General features: G+C 42.3%; 1 protein-coding gene across 1 annotated transcript in view; it reads right to left on the minus strand.

Moving 5' to 3' along the window:
- The window catches only part of TRHDE (thyrotropin releasing hormone degrading enzyme), a 909,658-nt gene that overhangs the window by 727,016 nt on the left and 159,816 nt on the right, over positions 1-22,826 (minus strand). The window contains exon 2 of the mRNA XM_068272747.1: positions 4,751-5,024. Coding sequence (XP_068128848.1) covers positions 4,751-5,024 — 274 coding nt within the window. The remainder of the gene's footprint in view (positions 1-4,750; positions 5,025-22,826) is intronic.

Raw genomic sequence — 22,826 nt, forward strand, 5'->3', positions numbered from 1 at the left:
GGAGGAAGGTAGTGGTTATATTAGTAGATACTGCTTTCACCTTGCACTTTTTTTTTAGCTTTCAGAACCATAGGATTTTGACGCAAAAATCTAAACAATTAAAATGAACCCTAGTATTTGTACATTGCCTTTTCTCACTGTTATACGTGTAAAAAAAAAAAGGCACCAGGTGTAGCCAATGCATGGCAGCATTGGCTCTGTGTGCAGAGAGGTAGCAGCTCTCGCCCATAAGGACCTTTGTGATTGGGTGCCTGGTGAGCAGGAGCTCTGGAAACAACGGATCAAACAGGTGCTGCAAAGTAGCTGAAGATCGCTCAGCGAGAACCTTGGTGATTGGCTCTGGGAGCCGCAGATCAAAAGAGCCACAGCAGAGAAGCAGCGGCTCCCTCCCTTAACGATATGGACCGCCCTGGTGCTGCCATAGCCGCTAATATTGTGGGCTATGGCAGTGCCCAAACAGGCACACTGTGCGCCTTTTTTAAAAGCTTTGATGTAACTGACCTGATCTAACACCGACCTTCCCCTAATTATATAAATACACTAATTTTACCTTATGCTAAGACACCAATGATGGCCCTAACCTTTCAACTACCCCAATTCTCTGAAATCAAGTGATCGCATTGCATATGGTGGTGGTGACGTGCCGTGTACCACGAGGTCTTGTAGTCAAAACTGTTTGGAAGATACTGAACTATGTGGTTGTTTGTTTATCTTTGAGGTCAATGCCATATATGGACACAGAAAAAGCTGGAGGAATTTAGGACAGGGTTTTTTTTTTCTACAGAGTGGATTTTGAAATAGAACTGTAATTTAGACCTTATAAGGTTGACTATACTGTACGAACGCCACCACCTGCTCTGTGTTTATCTTCAATTTTATAGGTGAGGCAAAACAGTATTTAGAAGTAAACATTGCATAATTCAACATAGTGGATGAGTGCAACACAACACAAACACACACACATTATATATAGCGTTGCAAGGCCAGAGTGCTATCCCCTATGCCACCATGCTGCCCAATACAATTTCACCTCAAGCTTTGTAGGTGAATTCGCAGAAATGTGAAAGTGAAATTTTAAAGAGAATCGCTTGAATACCACAAAAAAAATTGGTTAGCAAAAAAATGGCCCAATTCACCCCAAAATTTGGAAAATGTGTCAGCTCATCCCTAGCCACTATCAACTTAAGTGTAAATCCACTGCAGTTTAACATTTCATTTACTGTTTTAGTCTTAAGCCAGCTATTACTATCTAGATATGTCAAAATATTCAAATTACGTTTTCTTGAAACCGTGGCAAAAGTCCAACTTTTAACATAGCAGTCCCAAATTATCACTTATTTGCTTCTCTGACTGACTGAGGAAGCCGCATATACAAATAAGAGCCAAGAAAGGATAAAACTTATGGAAAATGAAGTCTAATACAGGTGAAGACAGGTCAGTGTGCATAGGATCAAAAATACTGTAACCATTATGGAAGACACTTTTAGTGTTACACTCAGATTTACTGTTTTAAAAAATAAATAAATCAATAAAGTATTGAATGTTGTGCTCATAATACTTTTGGTTGCATACTGAATCATGTGATGATGAAATGCATCACGTGGAGATGAAGCACCCAGGTCTGTTGGTCTCTTTCAGTGTTGATCTCCGGACTTTGGTTCAGATTTCATCCTCCTAATTAATGCACCTGAGTGTGTGTGTGCGGGGGTGGGGGGTTTAATCTTACTCAGCAAGCGGCTTCTTTCATCCGTCCCACAGCGCCTCCCATGCTGCGTTCCAAGCAGCGTCACGTGACTACAAACACTTCTCCTTCAACCCGGAAGGAGGCTTGGAATGCAGCGTGGGAGGCGCCGTGGGACGGATGAAAGAAGACGTCTGTTGGGTAAGATTAGCCCCCACACACACACACGCTCAGGTGCATTAATTAGGAGGATGAAATTCGATTCAAAGTCATTCGTATTTCATCCGTTAGCATTCCAGAAATCATCACTGAAAGAGACCAACAGCCCTGGGTGCTTCATCATGATGCAGTATGCAACCAAAAATATTATGAGCACAACATTGAATACTTTATTAATTTTTTTTTTTTTAATAACAGTCATTCGGATTTCATCCGTTGCTCATCCCTGGTCTCTTTTTGAAATACTGGCAGTGGCACAACGTGCTAGCATGTTAACATTAGAACAACAACAACAAAAAAGTAAGCAACGTTTGATTATCCTATACGTGCAGTCGTTTTGACACATAACAGAAAGTCTTTTACAGGGAAACCCACGTGGGAGGGGGTGGTGGGGCAAAACCAATAAAACGGAGAGGCCCAAGACACACAAGGCAGAGAGGTACCATTGTCAATGAGTTTGGTAACAAAGAGGAGGAGGTAGGTGATGAGATTTGCAATTCAATATGAAAGAACAGATCAGCTTCCGGTTCTTCTCTGAGATAAAGACTACCTAGTGTTTATTATTATTTTTTATTTTATTTTTTAAAGAATAAGCTTCCAAGAGCACTTTTTCAAATATTAATAAAACAGACTCTCTCAGTGAATGCCAACATTCTTAAATAATGTAAATAATAAAATGAAAATAATATACTAACATAAAATTAGGTGAGGGAGCAGACCAATACATGGCTATCACATTTTTTCTTACATTATCAGCCACAAGTGTCCAAAATGTAGCAAATTCCTTTTGTTTGACAGACGTGTGTGTGTGTGTGTGTGTGTGTGTGTGTGTGTGTGTGTGTGTGTGTGTGTGTGTGTGTGTGTGTGTGAACAACTTTCAGTAAACATCTGCTGATGTTGTGTATGAAGAAAGGTACTTCAAAAAATTCAATAATTTAGGTACTTTAGTAATCCGAGGTGACTATTAGCATTAAAGAGAACCAGAGGTGGGAATTACTTATGCTATTGGGGCATAGAGGCTGCTTGTGCAGACTAAGACCAGCCTTTGTTGCCCCATGGTGTGCCTCCATGTCCCCCCTGCACGCCGCTATACCCCCGCAGTGCTGGCGACACGCAGCGTGTCGCCAGCACAATGTTTATCTAAGCGCTGTCTGTCAGCGCCGCTCCCCCACCTTCTCCGCATCGGCGCACCCGCCCGTGTCCCTTCCCTCCCGCTGATAGGAGGGAAGTGACGCGGGCGGGTAGCGGCGATGCGGAGGAGGCGGGGGAGCGGCGCTGACTGACAGCGCTTAGGTAAACATTGTGCTGGCGACGCTCTGCGTGTCGCCAGCACTGCGGGGCTATAGCGGCGCGCAGGGGGGACATGGAGGCACACCATGGGGCAACAAAGGCTGGTCTTAGTGTGCACAACCAGCCTCTGTGCTCCAATAGCATAGGTAATTACCACCTCGGGTTCTCTTTAAGGGTAACTTCTCCTGCACTATGACAAATGTCATTTACTTGCTAAAATATCCTTGCGGAATGGGATAGGTTGGGCAGACAACAAGGGATGTGAGGAGGAGGATAAATAAACATAGGAGTAATATCAGGAATTATAAAAAGGAGTACAATGAGAAATCGAAGGATAAATCTAAGGATAAATTTGAATCTCCTGTAGGTCGCCATTTCCATGAATGTGGACATGTAGTGGGAGACCAGAGATGGTGAGCACTGGAAAAGGTGTTCTCGCATGAGGGTGTTGATCCCCAAACCTCCCTGCTACACAGAGAAAGCATATGGATAAAGGATCTTGGTACCCTTGCGCCAATTGGCATGAATGAGGCGTACAATTTAAAATGTTTCCTATGACGATGCTGATAATATGGCCTGTCTCTTTAAGCTATGTGCCCGCCTTTGCATGGGTGTGTTTTAAACTGTCTATATGTATGGTTGTTGCACAAGGATTCTGTAAGCACTTGAAAAAGACCAGCCAGGTCAAAACGTTGTGCTTTTTGCACTGTGATATTCGCAATAAATTTGGCCAGTTGGCCTGAAAATCCAGGTAGAGACCCAGTCTTTTTTTCACTTTGGACTGTTGTAACACCCCTGGTGGATACGGGTGTCGAATGGTTGACTCCCTGGTGCTACTATTTGCCTGGGTTGCAGCATCAAGGTATTCTACATTACTTAGATTTAGCAAGGTTGCCATACTACTTTGCTTTTAAACAATACCAGTTACCTGCCAGTCCTGCTGATCTCTTTGGCTGCAGGCTCAATAACACAGATGCAGCTAATCTTGTCAGATTTTTGACAGAAACACCTGATGTGAAAGCTTGTTCAGGGTCTATAGCTTAAAGTATTAGAGGTAGTGGGGAAGCAGGACTGTCAGGCAACTGTTGTGGTTTAAAATAAAATAAATGACAACCTCTATTTCCCTCTCATTTCAGGTTCTCTTTAAGGATGGAGAGGCAAGACCTTTTAGTTTAGAAAACAGAAGTGTATCAAGCTGTTATTTTCAGTCATGACATCATAGACCAATCAAATGGGCAAAAACTTCTCTACTATTGCATATAGGAGTTTCTGTACCACCACTTTATACAAATTATGAATGCTGAATATTTCTGCTTTGTCTTCTTTGCACAGGTTACTGGTTTGTAACATATTTATTTGTGCAGTGCTACAGAAGATGCTGGTGAATAACAATATAAAATGTACCTCTATATTATGTAATAGGCATACCTTATGTACTCCAGACCTTCCTTTACTTTTAGAAACACAGTAGTAGGTTTTCTTTGAAGTCAGATTTTAGTATTATTAACATAAAACATACAGCAGTACAATCATCAGAAGATAAATGTAGGATGTACTTACTATAACACCACTCCGAGTAACAGCTTCACGGTAAGTGAAATTGCATATGGCCCAGGCAAGGTAATATGTTGACATTAAAGGAGTTTGTGAAAAATGATCCGTAACCCATCCACCTTCTTCAAAAACAGAAGTCTCCACCGGCATATTGGACAAAGACATATATGAGGTTTGATGCTTGATGCTTATTTTGAATGTTGCCTTATAAATCGGTTCATCAAAACATGGGAAAGCTTTTCTGGCATGAATGGGAGAAAACTGAGTCACTCCAAGATACCTAAGGGGAAAAAAAGCATAAAAACTGTGTTTATACACTTACTTAATGCAGTCACATTAATAAAACAATCCTACTGCATTTGAGCATAGAAATGAATCTGCTTGATGGATACGGTTATCTTATCTGTGTTAATCTTTGAGTTAAAGGAAATTTGAGGTGAGTGGAAACTAGAGAGCATCACTTATGAGTTTTGTTTTTTTAAATTGCTACTTATTTGACTTCTGACCTCATCTCTGTTATTAATATTTCTGGATCACTCACTCAAAACAAGCAAGCAGTTTGCAGTCCACCTGAGCTAGACTTATGCTATGTTATGCTAACATAAATCTGTGAAAAAAACAAAACAGATCTCTGCAGAGTGATTTTTGTTTAATATAGTAAACAAAAATCAATCAGGAATGTCCAATCAAGCACAAACAGGAGCCCCAGGAGAGTGATGGCCACATAGCTTTGTACTGCACTGATTGGTAGCCGACACCCGACAGTGTTGGCGATCCAACAAGTATATGACCAGATTTCTGCAGAAATGTGTTCAACATCAAGTGGTACAAGATAGTAACAATATGGATTATTCACCAGTTATTTTTGACCAGGTTATACATCATAAGCTAAATTAAGTAGGCGCCTAGATTTACTTTGTTGGCTGCATACTTTTTGCATGTGTAGGACTCTAAAATCAGTGAAGCTTAAGGACCATTGTGACAGGCTAGGCTTTTGCAACTGGAAGGAGTAAAGATGGCATCCTCCATATTTCTCTCAAGTGATCCAGAATTTATGGTGAACAATTCAAATAGAAGAACACAAGATTTTTGTCTTTAAAGAGACACTGAAGCGAGACTAAATCTCGCTTCAGCTCTCATATATAGCAGGGGCATGTGTTCCCCTGCTAAAACGCCGCTATCCCGCGGCTGAACGAGGGTCCCTGACCCCCCAACCCACCCCCCGCAAACCTTGGTCGCAGACTTGGTCGCTTATTTTCCTTCCTGGAGGCAAGGGCTAACGGCTGCGGCCCTGCCTCCCAGCGCGTCTATCAGACGTGCATCGCCGCCTCTCCTCCGCCCCTCTCGGTGAAGGAAGACAGAGGGGCAGAGGAGAGGCAGAGATACGCGCTGACAGACGCGCGTGGGGCAGGGCTGCGGCGGTTAGCCCTGCCCCAATGCGGAAGCGCTCCCCCGCATTACTGAGGGGATTTGCAGGGACAGGGACTCTCGGTAAGCCGCGGGATAGCGGCGTTTTAGCAGGGGCACAGGTGCCCCTGCTATATATGAGGTCTGAAGCGAGATCTATTCTCGCTTCAGACTCTCTTTAAGGTACCCATACACTGAATTCCCGCCGATTTACAGCAGATTCAATCACTGTGATCGAATCTGCTGTGAAATAGATAGAGCAAGTGCTGACCGATCGATTACCATTCGCCATCGGCCGATTCAGTCGATCGGTCTAGATGGAAACATTTTGCTCAATCGCCGGCCAGTTGAGAGCGCTTTGCTAGTGGCGTTTGCTTCGGCAATGACCGATGCATCAAGAACATCACCTTTCCTGGCAAGCATGAATCCCCAGGTCCGTGCTATCACTTCTTCTGGCTGGCCTTCTTCTCCATGTCCTCTTCACTTCCTGTTGCATCCTGTGACAAGCCAAAGTTCGAACAGTACAGTGCCCTCTACTGTTTAAACTTCTGCTTGCCACAGGACGAGACAGGAAGTGAAGAGAACATGGAGGACGCTGAAAGAAGCGAGATTACACGGATTCCAGGGACTCGCGTCGGCTGGACAGATGATTTATTGCTGCTGGCTGGGGGAGCAAGAATGACCTGGGGCGGCAAGGCAGGCGGCAGTGGCACCTCCACAGGTTTTGAATCTGTGTGCAGTGTATGGGCAGCTAATAGATCTCTCTGCGATCAGATTAGATCAGAGAGGGATCGGTTAGTCCATCTGGTGGCTATCGACCAGTGTACGGCTACCCTTGGACTTTTACAAAGGCCAAGGAAGCATGATCTGCATAAAGGAGTTAAAAACATTTTTGTTTTGCCACTTATTCAGAAAGTGGTTCTTTCAGAAAGGGGTACAAGTAAGAGTGGTTAAAAAAAAAATGTGGAATATTCTACAAATCATTATGAAAATTTCTATATCAGCATTTAACGCTTTTGCTGCAAGCCGATATGTCCTAAACATCTCCTGCCAAGCAGTTTTTAGACATTTTGCACTCATTAGGTTTACTTAGGATTTTTGGCAAGAAAACCTACATGAAATATGAGTAGGGTATATCATTTCCTGTTTTTTTAATGTAATGAATTGGGCTTGAACACTGCAACAATATGTTGTACTTTTTCTGTAGATAACATTTTTGAGTGAAATATGTTAACGAAGGGAAAATGTAGGTTTTTTTTTTTTGGTTTTTTTTCCACAAGGAAGAATTTCATTTACTGACAAAACTGTTACTGTTGGTAAAAACCCTGAGTATGCTGAATCCAGTGATACCAGATATGTATTGGTATCCCACTTTTCCAATCCTGGAATAGGTGCACAAGCACAGGTAGCCAGGTATAGGTGCAGCCAGTATAGGTAGCCATGTATTGGTTCTGCCAATACAGGTAGCCAGGTATAGGTGCCGCCAGTACAAGTAGCCAGATATAGATGCAGCCAGGAATAGGTGCCCCAGTATAGGTAGCCAGGTATAGGTGCCGCCAGTACAAGTAGCCAGATATAGGTGCAGCCAGCCCAGGAATAGGTGCCCCAGTATAGGTAGCAGGTATAAGTGCACCAATTATAGGTAGTAGGTATAGGTACTCCCAGTATAGGTAGTAGGTATAGGTACTCCCAGTATAGGTAGTAGGTATAACTAGCAGGTACAGTTGTCCCAGCATAGGTAATTGCTATAGGAGCTCCCAGTAAAGGTTGCAGGTATGGGTGCCACTGTGGGGAGAGGGGGCTGACCTCATCCTCCCTCCACTCCCCTGCATTGCTTGAGCGCAATGGTCGGTGTGCAATTAATTCACCCGATCGCTGGCTCCATGCTGTGTCCCCTTCAGCAGCAGGTACCTCCCTGCACTCCTGATCTCCATATGACACGTAGTTACTACGCGTCATACAGGAAGTAGAAGGGGAGGAGAGAGAGAGAGAGAGCGGCTGCCGGTGTGGGACATGCTGCATGGAGGAGTGATTGGGTGAGTAATTACACGCCCGACAGCTAATCCAGCCATGCAGGGAGGCAGAGGAGGGGAGCCCACTTGGAGGGAGGGTGCAAGTCTGTCAGCACCCCTCCCCGTTGCTTCCCCGGGAATAAAACTGCCAATAATGTACCCAAGTACGTTGCTGGCAGTTAAAGCATTTACCTGACACAATGAACATGGTACGTGCTTGGTGGTAAAAGGGTTAAAACGAAGCCTAGGGGCTTGATTCACAAACCTGCGCTAACTGTTAGCACAGGCATGCTAAACAGTTAGCACGTGAAGTGCCGCTCGCGGACTTTTTGCGCGCACAAAGGGCCGCGATCATTTGCGCGTGATAACGCGGACTTTCGCTCACAAATGTCTACGATCGCGGCACTTTAGCACGCCCATGCTAACAGTTAGCACAGGTTGGTGAATCAAGCCCTAGATGTTTTATCTGCATTGAAAACAATGCGCTGCTGTAATAACTAGGTAGTTCCAAGCAGATTTGATCCAAAGATTTTATTTGACTGCCATTATTTGACTGCCACATGTAGCCTGAAAGGTTTTTTTCTCCATTACAGGCTATCAAACCTTGTATTTTTTGCTTTCCCATGGATCAACTAGAATATTTAAGGTGCAGGACATAAATTTACCCGGTTTAACTTGGACTAATTTCTTTTTTTAACAAAAACTAACTATATAACTAGAGCAGACCAGAAGGAGCTCAGTAATTCTGATAAAAAAACAGACATTTTCTGACACGATTTCTGCTTACATGCTGCACGGACACAAAGCATTTCAGGTTGCAATTGGAGTGAATGATCTCCGTCCTGTGCACAGTGGTGAAATCACTAGCTCACACGCAGAAAAATAAACAGCAAAAAGTCTATATTAGCAAAAAATAACAGCAAAAACATCATGTGTCGAGCACATCTGTTGCATCAAGATGCAAATAAAGTTATTAGAAGTATGCATAGGAGTTATTTGAAGTATGCCTTACTGGTCGCAATAGCAGCATAGGGGGCGATATACAGGCTGGGAACGCAAAGAATCACTCGCATTCCCATGCCTGTCGGCCGGTGACGGCCAAACCGGAAGTGTTCGCCGATGGGTCCTAGAGCGTCAGAGCGGGGCTGCGAGGGCACCGATCGGCTGCTGGGGCCTGAGGGAAGCCCCAGGTGAGTAAATCTCATTTTTAAAGTTGACTTAAGTTTCCCTTTAAGCAAAATGCTGCTTTACCATTCATGCAGCAGGACTTTACAGAAAATGTTGAAAACACATAGATTGGGTGATGCCGTCCATCTTCATCCCCCCCCCTCCAATTGACTATTAATACTGTTGCTTTTGTGACACAGTTCATTATTTATTTATGGCCCACTTACATTTCTTGGGTATTCGTTTTACAGTATGTCCTTGTAACCTCCCTGCTGGTATTCCCCCCTTGGATTTGGCGTGAACACTACCCCCCCCCCCCCCCCGTTATCGGTAATACCACTGGGTCAGGTTGATTCCCAGGCATGATCTGCAGAGAGCACAGTGGTGTGGCATTCAGAGCTTGGTCGCAGCACAGAGATAGTCGCAGCCCATCTTCTTTGGGTCCTCCATAGTAGCTCCCAATCTCTTGGGTGATTTCAGTATCTGTCTCATGACAATAGATGCCGATCTCATCATAGAGATAGAGTGCCCCTGGAGGATGGGAGGAAGAACAGATGCACTGGTCTGGATCCCAGAGGGATGAGTGTTCTGTGGGAGGGCTTCCTGAGCTGGAGGATCAGGAGGATCCTGGCGTGTCATTTTTTTTCTGTATTTTAGGGTCTAAAGCTGAAAAAAATTGCACCACTTATAGACCCTAAAATCACGGAAGAATCATATCGCCATGGAGGTTAAAGTGCATCATTCTTAAAATAGTAAAAGGATCATAGGAAAAAAATGAAATCACAATGTGATAGTTTTACAATACTGATAACATTTTCCCCTCTGAACAAACCATTACTTTGGAATAACAAAATAAAACTAACAAATGTTAAGAGCTCCTTTAAGCATTTTATTGCAGAGAAAGCCAACTACTAGAAAAGGATGAACAAAACATGTGATGGCTCAAGACTTTGTCCGCGACATTCAAAGAGTCATGAACGAAGCTATGGAAATTGCTGCAGTGCAGCGTATTGATTTCTGACCCCAAATGACTAGATGCTGCATTTAGACACACATTTGCGCATAAAATACCTATTGTGCCTTTGGGCATGGAGTTCTCTTTTCTGCCCTTTACTGCAAACACTATGATCCATTGCCCTTTGTTGTGTAAACAGGAGAGTACAATGGAGATAAGCTCCCTGTTATATGTACAGGTTTATTTCATCCAAATAGAAGTACATTCTCTTATGATACAAAATGAGAATACCATAGCTGCCATTGTAATACCAAATTACTTTTTGAAGATAAGTCCCAAAATGTGCAAAAATATCAAGGTCAGTTATCTGTATTCAGTGTTACTCATGGTTTGTCACACCAATTAATCTGAAGCCATGTTCGGCTTTCTTGGAAATGTCATGCCATATGTTCACTGAAAGTGCCCTAATTTATTTCCCCAGTATAGCGCAATTAAAAATCTATTGACAGTAGCACTGCATACCATTACAAAACACCCTATATTGTGCACAGATCTGAACTAAGGAGAAATGCTAGCGTTTTACATCTTACTAAGAAAAAGAGGAGATGTCGGTGACTTCAGGTAAATCTTTCGTCTTTTGTTATTTTAATGTCATTTTAATTGGGAAAACCTGGTTGTTTATTCGGCTTTACTTCCAGACAAGTAAATGCATGCTTCATATTTTATATAGATTCCTGAGTAGGTAATTCAATTATTGAAAATCTCTCCTTCCAGCAATCCACTAGCATCCTGGAATCAGACCTCATAAAGGCATCCCATCGACATTTTACTAAAGCCACTTCAGCACCCAAGAGCCTATGGTTAAATAATGAGTGAACATGTTAAAGCCCATATTCAGGAATAGGTTTTTTTTGTATATGCTTTAATATAGGGTTGCTATATAATACTAATGCATAGTAAGCTAATTTCCTCCTCACAGGTTGTCTTCTTCCTTCCTCCACCCCCTCTTGCCAATTTAATGCCCTGACAAGCCATCAATCAGTAGGGTGGTATGGCTTTAGAGACCCTCTCTGTGTACCTTGTAAAAGTGGCAACGGAATGGGGAAGTTGCACGCATGTTGTGTCACAAACATTCAATGAAAATTTAATAATTGTAATGATTGGGTGAAGCACCTCAGACGTCTGATTACTGTGTGATCTACAGAATCACCAATAATGCAGACTCTATACCTGATTATGTGGTGATCTGCAGTATCCCCAATAATGCAAGTATAGATGACTGGACACGGTAGTGTAGTGTTTTGGTGCAACAGTACAAAAGGATAAACAGACCTTACCAGAGGAGCTGGAAGGTCTATCAATAACAGACTGAGAAGTAAGACCTGACCTCACCAGAGGAACTGGTGAAGTCAAACTGAAGTAGCAGTATAGATTTAACTAGACCTTACCAGAGGAGCTGGTAAGGTACTATCTGCAAGAGTGACAGTAAAGTTTGGCTAGACCTCACCAGAGGAGCTGGTAAGGTACTATCTGCAAAAGTGACTGTATAGTTTGGCTAGACCTTACCAGAGGAGCTGGTAAGGTACTATCTGCAAAAGTGACTGTATAGTTTGGCTAGACCTTACCAGAGGAGCTGGTAAGGTACTATCAGTCACAGTAACAGTGTAGCTTTAACTAAACCTCACCAGATTAGCTGGTGGGTACAATCCGAAGAGCACCTCACCAGTGGCAAGGGCCCACTGGTGAGTAGAGAGGTCAGACAATCAAGGTTCGGCAACTGAGAGGCAGATACAGTACAGAATCGTGAGGCAGAAGAGTAGTGAGTAATCAGGCAGACGTTCAGCAACAGAGTCAGATAGGCAGAAGTACAGAATCGATAAGCAAATGCAAGGTCAGAGTATAGCCAACATCATACACAGGTAAACAACAACAACAACATTATATTATATTATAATATATATATATATATATATATATATATATATATATATATATATATATATATATATATATATATATATATATATATATATATATATAAATAACAATAGTCCTAGTCTTGTGTGAAATCCCTGGCTGCCTCCCACTTTAAAGCACACCGGATACTAGTCTAAGGTCTGAGCGCTAACACAAACGTATTCGCAACAGCAGACAGGTTGCGAATGACCAGTGAAGGCTTAAGAAGCAGAGGAGAGCTCACGGCCGCGCCCACCACCTAATCAGCCAATCCGAGCGGCGTGAGTCACCTCTGATGATAGCCGACCAGCAGGTCAGCTGACGCGCCTTCTACTAGCATAAAGGTCCCGTCTCTGCGCGCGCCCGCGCGAGACAGCGACCCTATGAGCAAGAGACAGTGCCGTCCCGGAATGCTAGACGCCGGCGGAATGGAAGCGGCCTTAGAACAGGGAACAACGGCGCTGTGGGTACACGCTGCGTGTCCGCAGCCGCCATACTTGCGGATGTTACAATAATGAAGTATGATTCACGGTTTACATTTTTAAATAATGCACTGCATGCAGTGCGTTAGGATGCCGCATGCCGTTAAACCTGAGATGGATTAAGATGAAATGGGGCCCTAGGCAAGGTAGTCTCTTTGAGGCCTGGTTCACACCAAAATTACACTCACTAGCGCTTAGCAATTTTCAGAGCGTTTTTTGAATGAATGTGTGTTTGCAAATTCACTCATGCAAAATGAAAATCACAACACTGCTGTTGGAACACCCTCATAGGGTTGTAGTAGCTAGGCACTTTTCAAAGTGCTAGCACTTTAAAAAGTGCTCAAAACCACTCTTGGTGTAAACTAGCCCTGACGACTTATGCCCTAATGGTCCTTTTGGTAATCTAAGATGGGAGAAGGGTAGAGAAAGTGGCAGTTTGGTCCCCGAATACCCACTGGGCCACAGGCACCCACCTAGGTGCTTTGTGGATGATCCTGCTCTGCAATAAATGGCCCGTCCGCACTGTGGACATAGGTAATCCATTGCAGAGCAATGTCCCATGTTACAATGCAACCTTTACCTTGCACCACTGTTAATGTAGTCTTAAGGTGGCCAAACAACACTTTAAAATTGTCTTTTTAATTCAAGGATTACAATCTATTTTTCTGATGGATTGTAACATTTTAAAAATCAGTACCCTACTTAAAGGGACTCCGAGCAGTGCAGAAACTATGGAAAGATGCATATCATTTTAAAGCTCTCTTTCTCCTCTTTCCAATGATATATAAAACGCCGCCCTACACCTTTTAGTTTTCGCTATTTTCGCAATTGAAATTGCCGCGGCCGCGATTTCAATCGCGAAAATAGAGAAAACTAAAAGGCCTAGGGTGACGATTTAGGTGTCGCCAGAAAGAGGAGAAAGAGAGCTTTAAAATGATATCCATCTTTCCATAGTTACATTGTATTACACAGGGCGACTTTTTCTGCTGAATGGAGCTGCTGATTTTAGGAAAAGTCGCCCTGTGTAATACAATGTAACTATGGAAAGATGGATATCATTTTAGAGCTCTCTTTCTCCTCTTTCTGGCGACACCTAAATCGTCACCCTACGCCTTTTAGTTTTCTCCATTTTCGCGATTGAAATCGCGGACGCGGCAAATTCAATCGCGAAAATAGCGAAAACTAAAAGGCGTAGGGTGGTGGTTTATATATCATTGGAAAGAGGAGAAAGAGAGCTTTAAAATGATATGCATCTTTCCATAGTTTCTGCACTGCTCGGAGTCCCTTTAAAGCGGATCCGAGATGAAAAACTAACTATAACAAGTAACTTGTCTATATATCTTATCTAAAGTTTAGATAGTTTACACAGCAAATCTAGCTGCAAACAGCTTTAATAGAAAATGATTATTTCTTCCTGTGATACAATGACAGCAGCCATGTTGTTTGTAAACATTACACAGAGGCAGGCTTATCTGCACCATCACCACTCAGACTGAAAAAAAACCTAATCCTCCTCCCCTCCTCCCCTTTGCCTCTGAAATCAATGGCTGGTAATACCTCCCCCTCCTCCTGCCCGGACTGAGCTCCCATGAGCCCTTGCTACTGCCAAGGCTCTCTGGAAACCTGTGGGCGTGGTTTATTTAGTTTATAGGGAATTAGAGTATTAAAACAAGAACAAAAAAAAAATTTGGCTTGAGGAATGTCCCATAAACAATAGGAAAGGAACACAATTATGCAATGAGTAAAAGTTCACCTCGGATCCACTTTAAATGTTCTATTTTGCCCCAATTATGAAAAATAAAATGATTGAAGACTCTGAAAAAAATGCTTGGGTGCATAGGCGTATCTAGAGGGGTGCAGGCATGGCTCATGCCATGGGCACCACAGTACCATGGGCGCCATGCCTGCTCCTGTGCTGAGCCAACATGCCTGCCTCCATGCCTCCCCGTCACTCGGACCTCAGATCAGATTACTTATATTATCTAGGGAACAAGGCTACTTTACTTATGTATTTAGGGTGAACTTGGCTTACTGATAAGAGATATTTCAAAAAAAGTAACTTTACCAAAATCTCTAGACAAAAAGACATAAGCAAACAAAAATGTGGAGAGGATGCAGTTTTTAGAGGGGAAGGGGGCTGTGACCGGGGGGGGGGGGGGGGGGGGGGGGTCTGCCATAGACTCTAAATTACCCAGATACGCCCCTGGTGGGTGTATATATTAAGAAAATGACAATCTACCCTACACCTTTCAATTTTCATAAAAATTGATCAGAAAAATCCACCACTCATGATCAACTTATATAGGAAGAAAAAGGGAAATCTGATTGAATTGGCATAACATTTGATAATTTTTATTGCATCGTGTGTGGCCACCTTTAGACTGTTTTCATCACAAAAGTTCAAATCTCCTCTAATGTTGTCAAATGGGCACTTTAGCTGCATGCTCCTGAGAGCATAGCAATTAACATTAATCCAATGTTATTCCATGTGTCAAAAAATAAATCTTCCAGTGTGTGATCACATTTTTAACAAGGCATTACATAACATTTTCAGATGCTGCATGGAATGTAGCCATCTAACATCCACCTAAGATGATACAGCAATAATATAAGGGTGGAATTTGCCATTCAAAATATCGCTGACATGTAAAAGCTTTCATGCAACACTGCTATAACACCCCTATGAATAATCGTCTTCAAAATTCATTTCTGTTATGTACATGTGACTTCATGTGTGAAGTCAACATTTTCCTGCTCAACAAATTCTGATAATTCTCGTGCTTACTTTATTTCACAGTCATAGCATTTATTTATTACGTGTTTTCAGCAATGATCTACAAAGTATGAGGCGTTTATTATTCTGTATAACTCCAGCACTGTGCTTTCAGAAAGATGCATAAAACCAGGAAGTTGAACTGTGGCAGATCCTGACTTTTTTATGCACTGAAGTGATTTTTTTTCTTATTCTACTTCTGAGCCAACATGCTGATTCAGGAATAAGCGATGAATCTTCAAATAGTTGCAGGCTAAATATGGATTTTTTTTGTACTAATAGAGTAGCTTAATGTCAGAAGGCACACTCTTGGATTTTCTACCAGTCAAATTATGCACAGACTTGCAATGCATCTGAATTAAAAAATAGTTTTTTTTTTTTAATTCATTACAGGTAGTCCCCAGTTAACGAACAAGATAGGGACTCTTTGATTTTTTTAAAAATCGATTCTCTCAAAAACTACAAAACCAATTTGAATTTTTTTTTACTTGTTCCCATGGAAACAGAGAATTTATGTCGTTCGTATCAGCGGGACGTTCGTAAGTCGGGGACTACCTGTATATTATTTTCAGCTGTCATATTCTAGCACCATTATTATTTCCTTGTTACCACTTATTAGTTTGCACAGAAGTTAACAGTAGCTGGTTTAACTGGATGTTTGTGTGTGTGATTAGTTTGTATACTAAAACATAAGGGGTTATTTAGCTAATAACCGCTATTACATTTCCTGTGGTTTTTCATGTAAACTGCATAGTGGAGTGCATATAAGATCTCTCCATACAAGCTCGCTCCCGTAATCAAATTACCAGTGGGCTGCTACATCAGTGATGTCATATTTAAAGCAATATCATGACCATATATCTACTGTGCTTGTGTAACAAGTCAAAGAGCTATGTATACAAGCCAACAGTAGACATAATTCAAGTCTATATATATATATATATATATATATATATATTTTAGACCACCATCCTTTAAAGGACACCTGAAGTGATGGGATAAGTAGGCTACCATCTACCATATGTATTTCCTTTTAAGCAATACCAGCTGCCTGGCTGTCCTGCTGATCTTCTGCCTTTAATATTTTTAGCCATAGACCCTGAACAAGCATGCAGCAGATCAGATGTTTCCAACATTTTTGGAAAATCTGACAAGATTAGCTGCATGCTTCAGACACAACTGCAGCCAAATAGATCAGCAGGACTGCAAGGCAACTAGTACTGGTTAAAAGAAAATACATGTCAGCCTCCATATACTTTTCAATTAAGATCTTAAGATGTAGCATGTTTCATATCACTATGCCGAAACCCAATGGCAGAGGTACCTTTGATGAATTAATAGAGACTCTCTAACTTCTGGTCACAAGATCATGGTTTGGTACATATAAGGTGCAGTGATGTAGGGCCCACAGTCTCTTGAAAGGGGGCATTCATGCCCCTCTAATCTTGTGGGTTTTTACACAGTCAGCAGTGGATCAATACATACTACATACTTTGGGGTCCTAGAACAATTTTACCCTTTTTGCAGCAGCAGTATCTGGCTATTCCTCCTCTTCCTGTAATCAGCTGGCACCATAGAGGAGTTATTGACCGTGCATGGTTGTGTATACTCTTGGCTGGGCTTTATGTGTGACTAATGGAGAAATCAAGGTGGAGTTAGAAATGTAGAGCTTAGAGCAAGAACCTTTCTGTAGGTCCTTCATAGTTGATGAACTGGAAAAGCATCCATGTGATTTATGTATGAGGGCTGAAACCCCTTGAGGAGTCCAAATATCTGCATATGAGGTTTCATTTCTAGCGCTGAATTTAAACTTGTGAAATTCCGATGCGGACTTCGAATTTCCATGAAATAGGTGTTCATCCCTACTTTTGACTTTAATGAGGCACACAATGCCCACTGTGAACTATTAATTTCTGGACAGCCTTTCATTTCAACCTGCACAGCTTTAAAATATAAACTGAGGGTTCTAGCAGCTCCCCTGTCCCTAGTGTATTGTGGGTTGTATACAGAGGGAATATGCCTTCACTTCTCATGTAAAGTAGTGAAAATTCCTGTTGGGATTTAAGTAAAGAGAATTTTCAGCAAAAAGCCATAGTAGTTTCACAGGAAAAGCCTCATACAGAGACTAACAACAGTGTAGTAAACTGAGGGATTGCACATTGTCATCTCTTGGCTTTGTGATGCCACCATTACTTATAAATCAGTAAAAAAAATAAGTGCAAGATATCACCTTTTTCTGCACACCTGTAGCAGTGCTCATCAGCTGCTATAATTAACACAATGGTACACATGTATGTATGTCATTCCTACACATTGTTTGCCATTGCATTGCTTCTGATTTCACAAGCAATACCATCCCGCATGGTAAAAATATTGGGGATATACTACAAAAGGGTGTGAGAAAAGAGCCACCCCCAATGCAGTAGTGGTAGGTACACGCAAATGGGTACCCGGTAAAACAAGTTCCAACTCTTTACTCAAGAAAACTGGCAACTATAAATCATACACACCCATCAGGTAACGCAGCTTACTTAGAACACAGAGGAACAAACAACGCATGTAGGAAATCTCAATACCATAGAGATCATCACCACACTTTACAATCAGTGACATCTTGTGGTTGCTTTACTACACTACAGTTAAAGTAATAATGTTGGTTGCTAAATCCAACACCCCCATCCCAACCCTCATTTAAGAACATTCTTAATGTCATGGGCAATGTGGTCTTACTCATCCTCTGGCTAGTAGAAAGAGTTGGGGGGATAGAACGGGGAGACTTTTGCTGGAATATGTAAGCTCCCATATAATGACAAGGGGATCCCAGATAAACAATCCTTGCCAAGTAAATACTACGTAAAAGTGGTAATTTTCAATTAAAACCAAAAGAAAACTAAAAACAGAGCTCCCATTATTTGATTTGTTTTTCAGATGTGTAGAGCACAGTGACTTGTTATAATTGAGCTTTTATTTTCTTTACTTAAAATTTTAGAGTTTTCATAAGTGAATTCTACACTTCTACAATGTTCACTGAAACAGGAGAGGGAGATAAATATAGCAATAGGGACACTTCTGTTAATGTTAGCTGAAAAGTTGGTGCTTTTTTTTCCAGAGCAGATAGGATTTTACTCTCAGTTTCGAGGACAGAAAGTGAAATACATTTTCCTTAATACAGCCACACACAGTAGAAAAACACAAGAGAGACTTGCTCTACTTCACTGCTGAAAAGGGACAACGTTTGTTGTTTGTATACATTAGCATGTATACAGCATGTGTCATTTAAAGAGTAGCTGTTGGGCATAAAATCAATAATCGATTCTTTATTTTTATCAGGTAAACAAGTAATAAAGATGCTAACCAGGCAATCCAAATGTTAAAAATCAATCTTATTTTTATTCTCCATAAAACATAATTCCTCAGTTTCCCTGGCTCTTATTTGGTACATCTGTCGCACAAAGGAAGTTGCAGGGCATGCTGTTTTTTTTTCCTACTTTACTGTTCACTCAGGCTTAACTAATGTAGCCTGATTGGCTGAAGCCTCTTCCCCTCCTGTTTTCCCCTACCACACCTCTGTTCCTCTCTGATTGGTCAGTATTTCTCAATGCACTTTCTACTGCCGTGCTGGATGGGAGTGTCTGAAGACTGGGAGAAGGGGAGAGCAATGATACACAGACAGACTAAGGGGGGAAATTATGTCTGGATTGACTTCAAGATAGACACAGCCAAAATGGAAAATCCTAAGAAGAATTTTCTCTTTTTTTACTGTAGAAAAATCACTAAAACAAAAAAGTGGACAGTGCAATACAAAGGTATACAAGTAGAGCAATAATTATGTACTATATGTGTTTTTTCTGAGCTAGTATGGCTGACAGCTCCACTTTAATAAGTATTGCTAAACGTAAACATTAACAAGACATTGATTTATCAACCACTTGTAGGTAACATTTGGTACAGAAATGTCTCCGTAAGAGATAAAGTATTTATATGTTGTTACTAGTATTACAATTTCAACGATGAGACCTTTAAGGCTGGATTCAAACTGTACCAGATGAAAAACTGATCCCGTAAAATCTGATCCATTTTCCATTTAAACTGATCAGTTTCTTACTTTGTGTATCAGCTTTTTAGATCCATTTGCTGCTCACTTGGTACCCGTCGCTGCTACATTCCCCCACCACTGCTGCGGTTGTCTATTCAGGTCCTCAGCTGCACAGAAAAAAAAAAAATCTGGTATATCGGATGCCTGAGCCCCAACAGAAGCATTATGGCCCATACTCACGGGCAACTTTTTTGCATGTCGCAAGCACACGGGAGCGTGCTTGCGACATGCTGGCGACAGCTAGTCGCCAGGTCCCTCCGCATACACACGGCGGAGGGACCTGGCAACTGATGCGACGGAAGCTGTCGCCGTTGTCCCTCCCCCCGCCGGAAGCGCCGTTTATTTACTATCATGTTGCTGTCGCTAGTCCGCGTACTCACGCGGACTAGCGACAGTTGCGGCGGAGGTGCGGCGGCGACTGTTGCCATGCGATTGAAACTTTCGATCGCATGGCGACATGAGCGACGGGCGACAGTTCGGGGTGCGCGCGCGGGCAACGGCCCATACTCACGGGCGACCTGTCGCCGCAACACGCGAGCGCCGCGTGTTGAGGCGACAAAAGTCCCTCGTGAGTATGGGCCATTACAGGCTCCCCTTAGTTTGCAACAGACCAATGGGAAATGCCCCTCCCCCAGGGTGGATTTTCATTGGCTCACTACACAGTAAACCAATTAGAATCCTCCCTGGGGAGTGAGGATTCCCATTGGTCTATTGCAAAACAATGGGAGTCAGATGCTTTTGCTAGGTGCTCTATGATCGGTATACCAGCATTTGTTCCCTTTTAATCACAGCTGATCAACCTTAAAAGAAAAAAAAATTCTAAAAAACAAGATATGAATTTGCTTTTATTTATTAGCAAATGTGGTCCTGAGTGAAGGAAAAACAAACATTTGTTATAACAGTATACTTTGCTTTTATCTTTCTGCTTAACACTATATGCATTATTTCACATTTTTATTCACTCATTTTGTCCGATTCTGAAATGAAATAAGGCTGTGTCAAGACCGCTATCCTGAATATTTTTTTTTTATTCTAAGTATAAGATATATGATGCAGCATGCACCACATTGGGGAAAATGTGAGACTGGGATGTCATATTTATTGTTAAATCACAATAGGTTTGTGTATGAAAATATGCTATGGAAGCATGTAGTTTTTATTTATCGTGATGAAAAAGGTTTTTCCCTTTCATTATCAAACCAGCATTGAAAAAGTTACAATTCAAACTGAGTGTTCAAAGAACCCTGTCAGATCTCCCTTCATTCTAGGAGCACAGTTTTCAGATGGAAAACAAACAAACAAAAAAGGCTACATCCACAGAAGTCCTGAATAATATTTGTGCAAGTTTCCAAGCAGAAGCAAATAGCTTAACAGGAGATGTCTGTAGCTCCTGCCTACAAAGGTTTCTGTTAGACAAAACTGTGATCTCACTTGTTCAAGTAAAACACTGAGAAGGTAGGGATGAGCATGTAGAACTGGCAAAGCTTCTTTTATGGCAGAAACAGCCTCTACAATGCTGTGGCATACTTCCAGACACAAGACTATTTATGCCAGAAAAAAGGTTAAAACAGTCACTGTTGGAGGTATAGCTCACAGTGAACATGCTGCCCATATGTATGCCACTGCCCAGCAGCATCATTTAGGAACATTCAGTAGTGTTAGATACTCATTTGGGTGGGCCTTCATAGGAATACAAACCTTTGATTAACCATTACATTCACAACATAATCAGGGACTGACCGGAATGCCCTGGCCAACCAGTGGCTTAAAGGGAACCAGAGATGAACGATTCACACAAAATAAACCTATCAGTCGATAGCTTGTAAAGAATAAATGCTCTACCTGATAATTTCACCACTCTGGTGTACCTTTTTGAGTGTTTTTATCCAGGAAAAATCCAATATGGCCGCCGGCTCAGATCCCTTCTGCTTCCAGGTAATGAGCTGTTCTGGATGTGCTGTCTAGCCTCTATGAGACTATAGACAAGCAGGGCTGCTGCTGCAGCCTTTCATCTGTGTGCTTTCAACTTTATTAATCTGGTATGCTGTGTGGCTGCCTGTAGGAAGTGTCTCTCATAGAAATGAAACTGCATACAGTAGATAATAATGATGACTGGCTGCACAGTGCACACAGATCACACAGCCACACTTGTCTGTTTCAAAGCTTTTTTTCTGCAGGAGCAGCCCCTCCCATGTCATCAGCTCTGAGTATGCAAAGCAGGAAAGCTAAGCCAGGAGGGGGCAGGCTTGGACTTGAAAAGACTCCACAGAAGACTGACTCAGCTATAATGATTCTAGGTCAAACCTAGACTGAATGCTCAGTCGGGGATTCTTATCACAGCTGATAACAGACAGATTAGGCAGAGAAGAATGAAACTAAAAGCAGGGTAGGTGTTTACTGTCATGTTCCCACTGATAAATGTAATAAAATACATGAGGGTGCTTCATCTCTGGTTCTCTTTAAGCAGCAATAGGAGAGTCAATCATATGCTTTGCTTACCCTAAGGACCAACCTTAGACTTGGAATAGTATGAAAGTTGCCAATGTCTCCATTATGCCGGCCTCCAAAATGGCAGCTGGAGAAGGAGGGTGCCATCTATCTTTCAGATTACAGCAGTACCCATAGCAGTGACATTATACAACCCAGGCCCGTCTAGGGATGGATATGAATAGCATTATAACAATTTAGGAAACTTTCAATCTATTCATGGCAGGGTTAATAAAAGGGACAGGATTCTTCACAGCTGTAACGATTGTGGAATTGTCTCCGTGGTCAGCGCACCAGACGTGCGCTGACGCGGCGGATTTCCTCCACAAGCGTATTATTGCAGACACCCAGGCTAGGTGCTATGCACCCGCAGAGGGCAATTCCCACCGGCAGATGGCGCTGTGGAGTGCAGACGAACACAGCCGCTGCACAGCCACAGATGCCAAATGGGAATTGTACAGATCCGGGACAAAGAACAATCAGGCAGGGCTGGATAGCCCACAGGGAACAGAGAAAAGGGACATAACCAATGTGTGCCCACCAAATTAATCGCCACCCAGCGACGGCGAACACACAACGGCGGAAACGAAGGAGGAAACGCAATCGCAAGAATGGCGATTGCCAACAGCGACACAAGACTGAGCAGGACAGAGCACAAGGGTAGCAAAGGCACAGAAAATCATACAATGAGAAAGATAAAGAAAATAACAAAGCTAGCTGAACGCGAACACCGCACTCATTCGCAAC

This window comes from Hyperolius riggenbachi, chromosome 3 (genome assembly GCF_040937935.1).
Source record: "Hyperolius riggenbachi isolate aHypRig1 chromosome 3, aHypRig1.pri, whole genome shotgun sequence".
Classification (NCBI taxonomy): Eukaryota; Metazoa; Chordata; class Amphibia; order Anura; family Hyperoliidae; genus Hyperolius; species Hyperolius riggenbachi.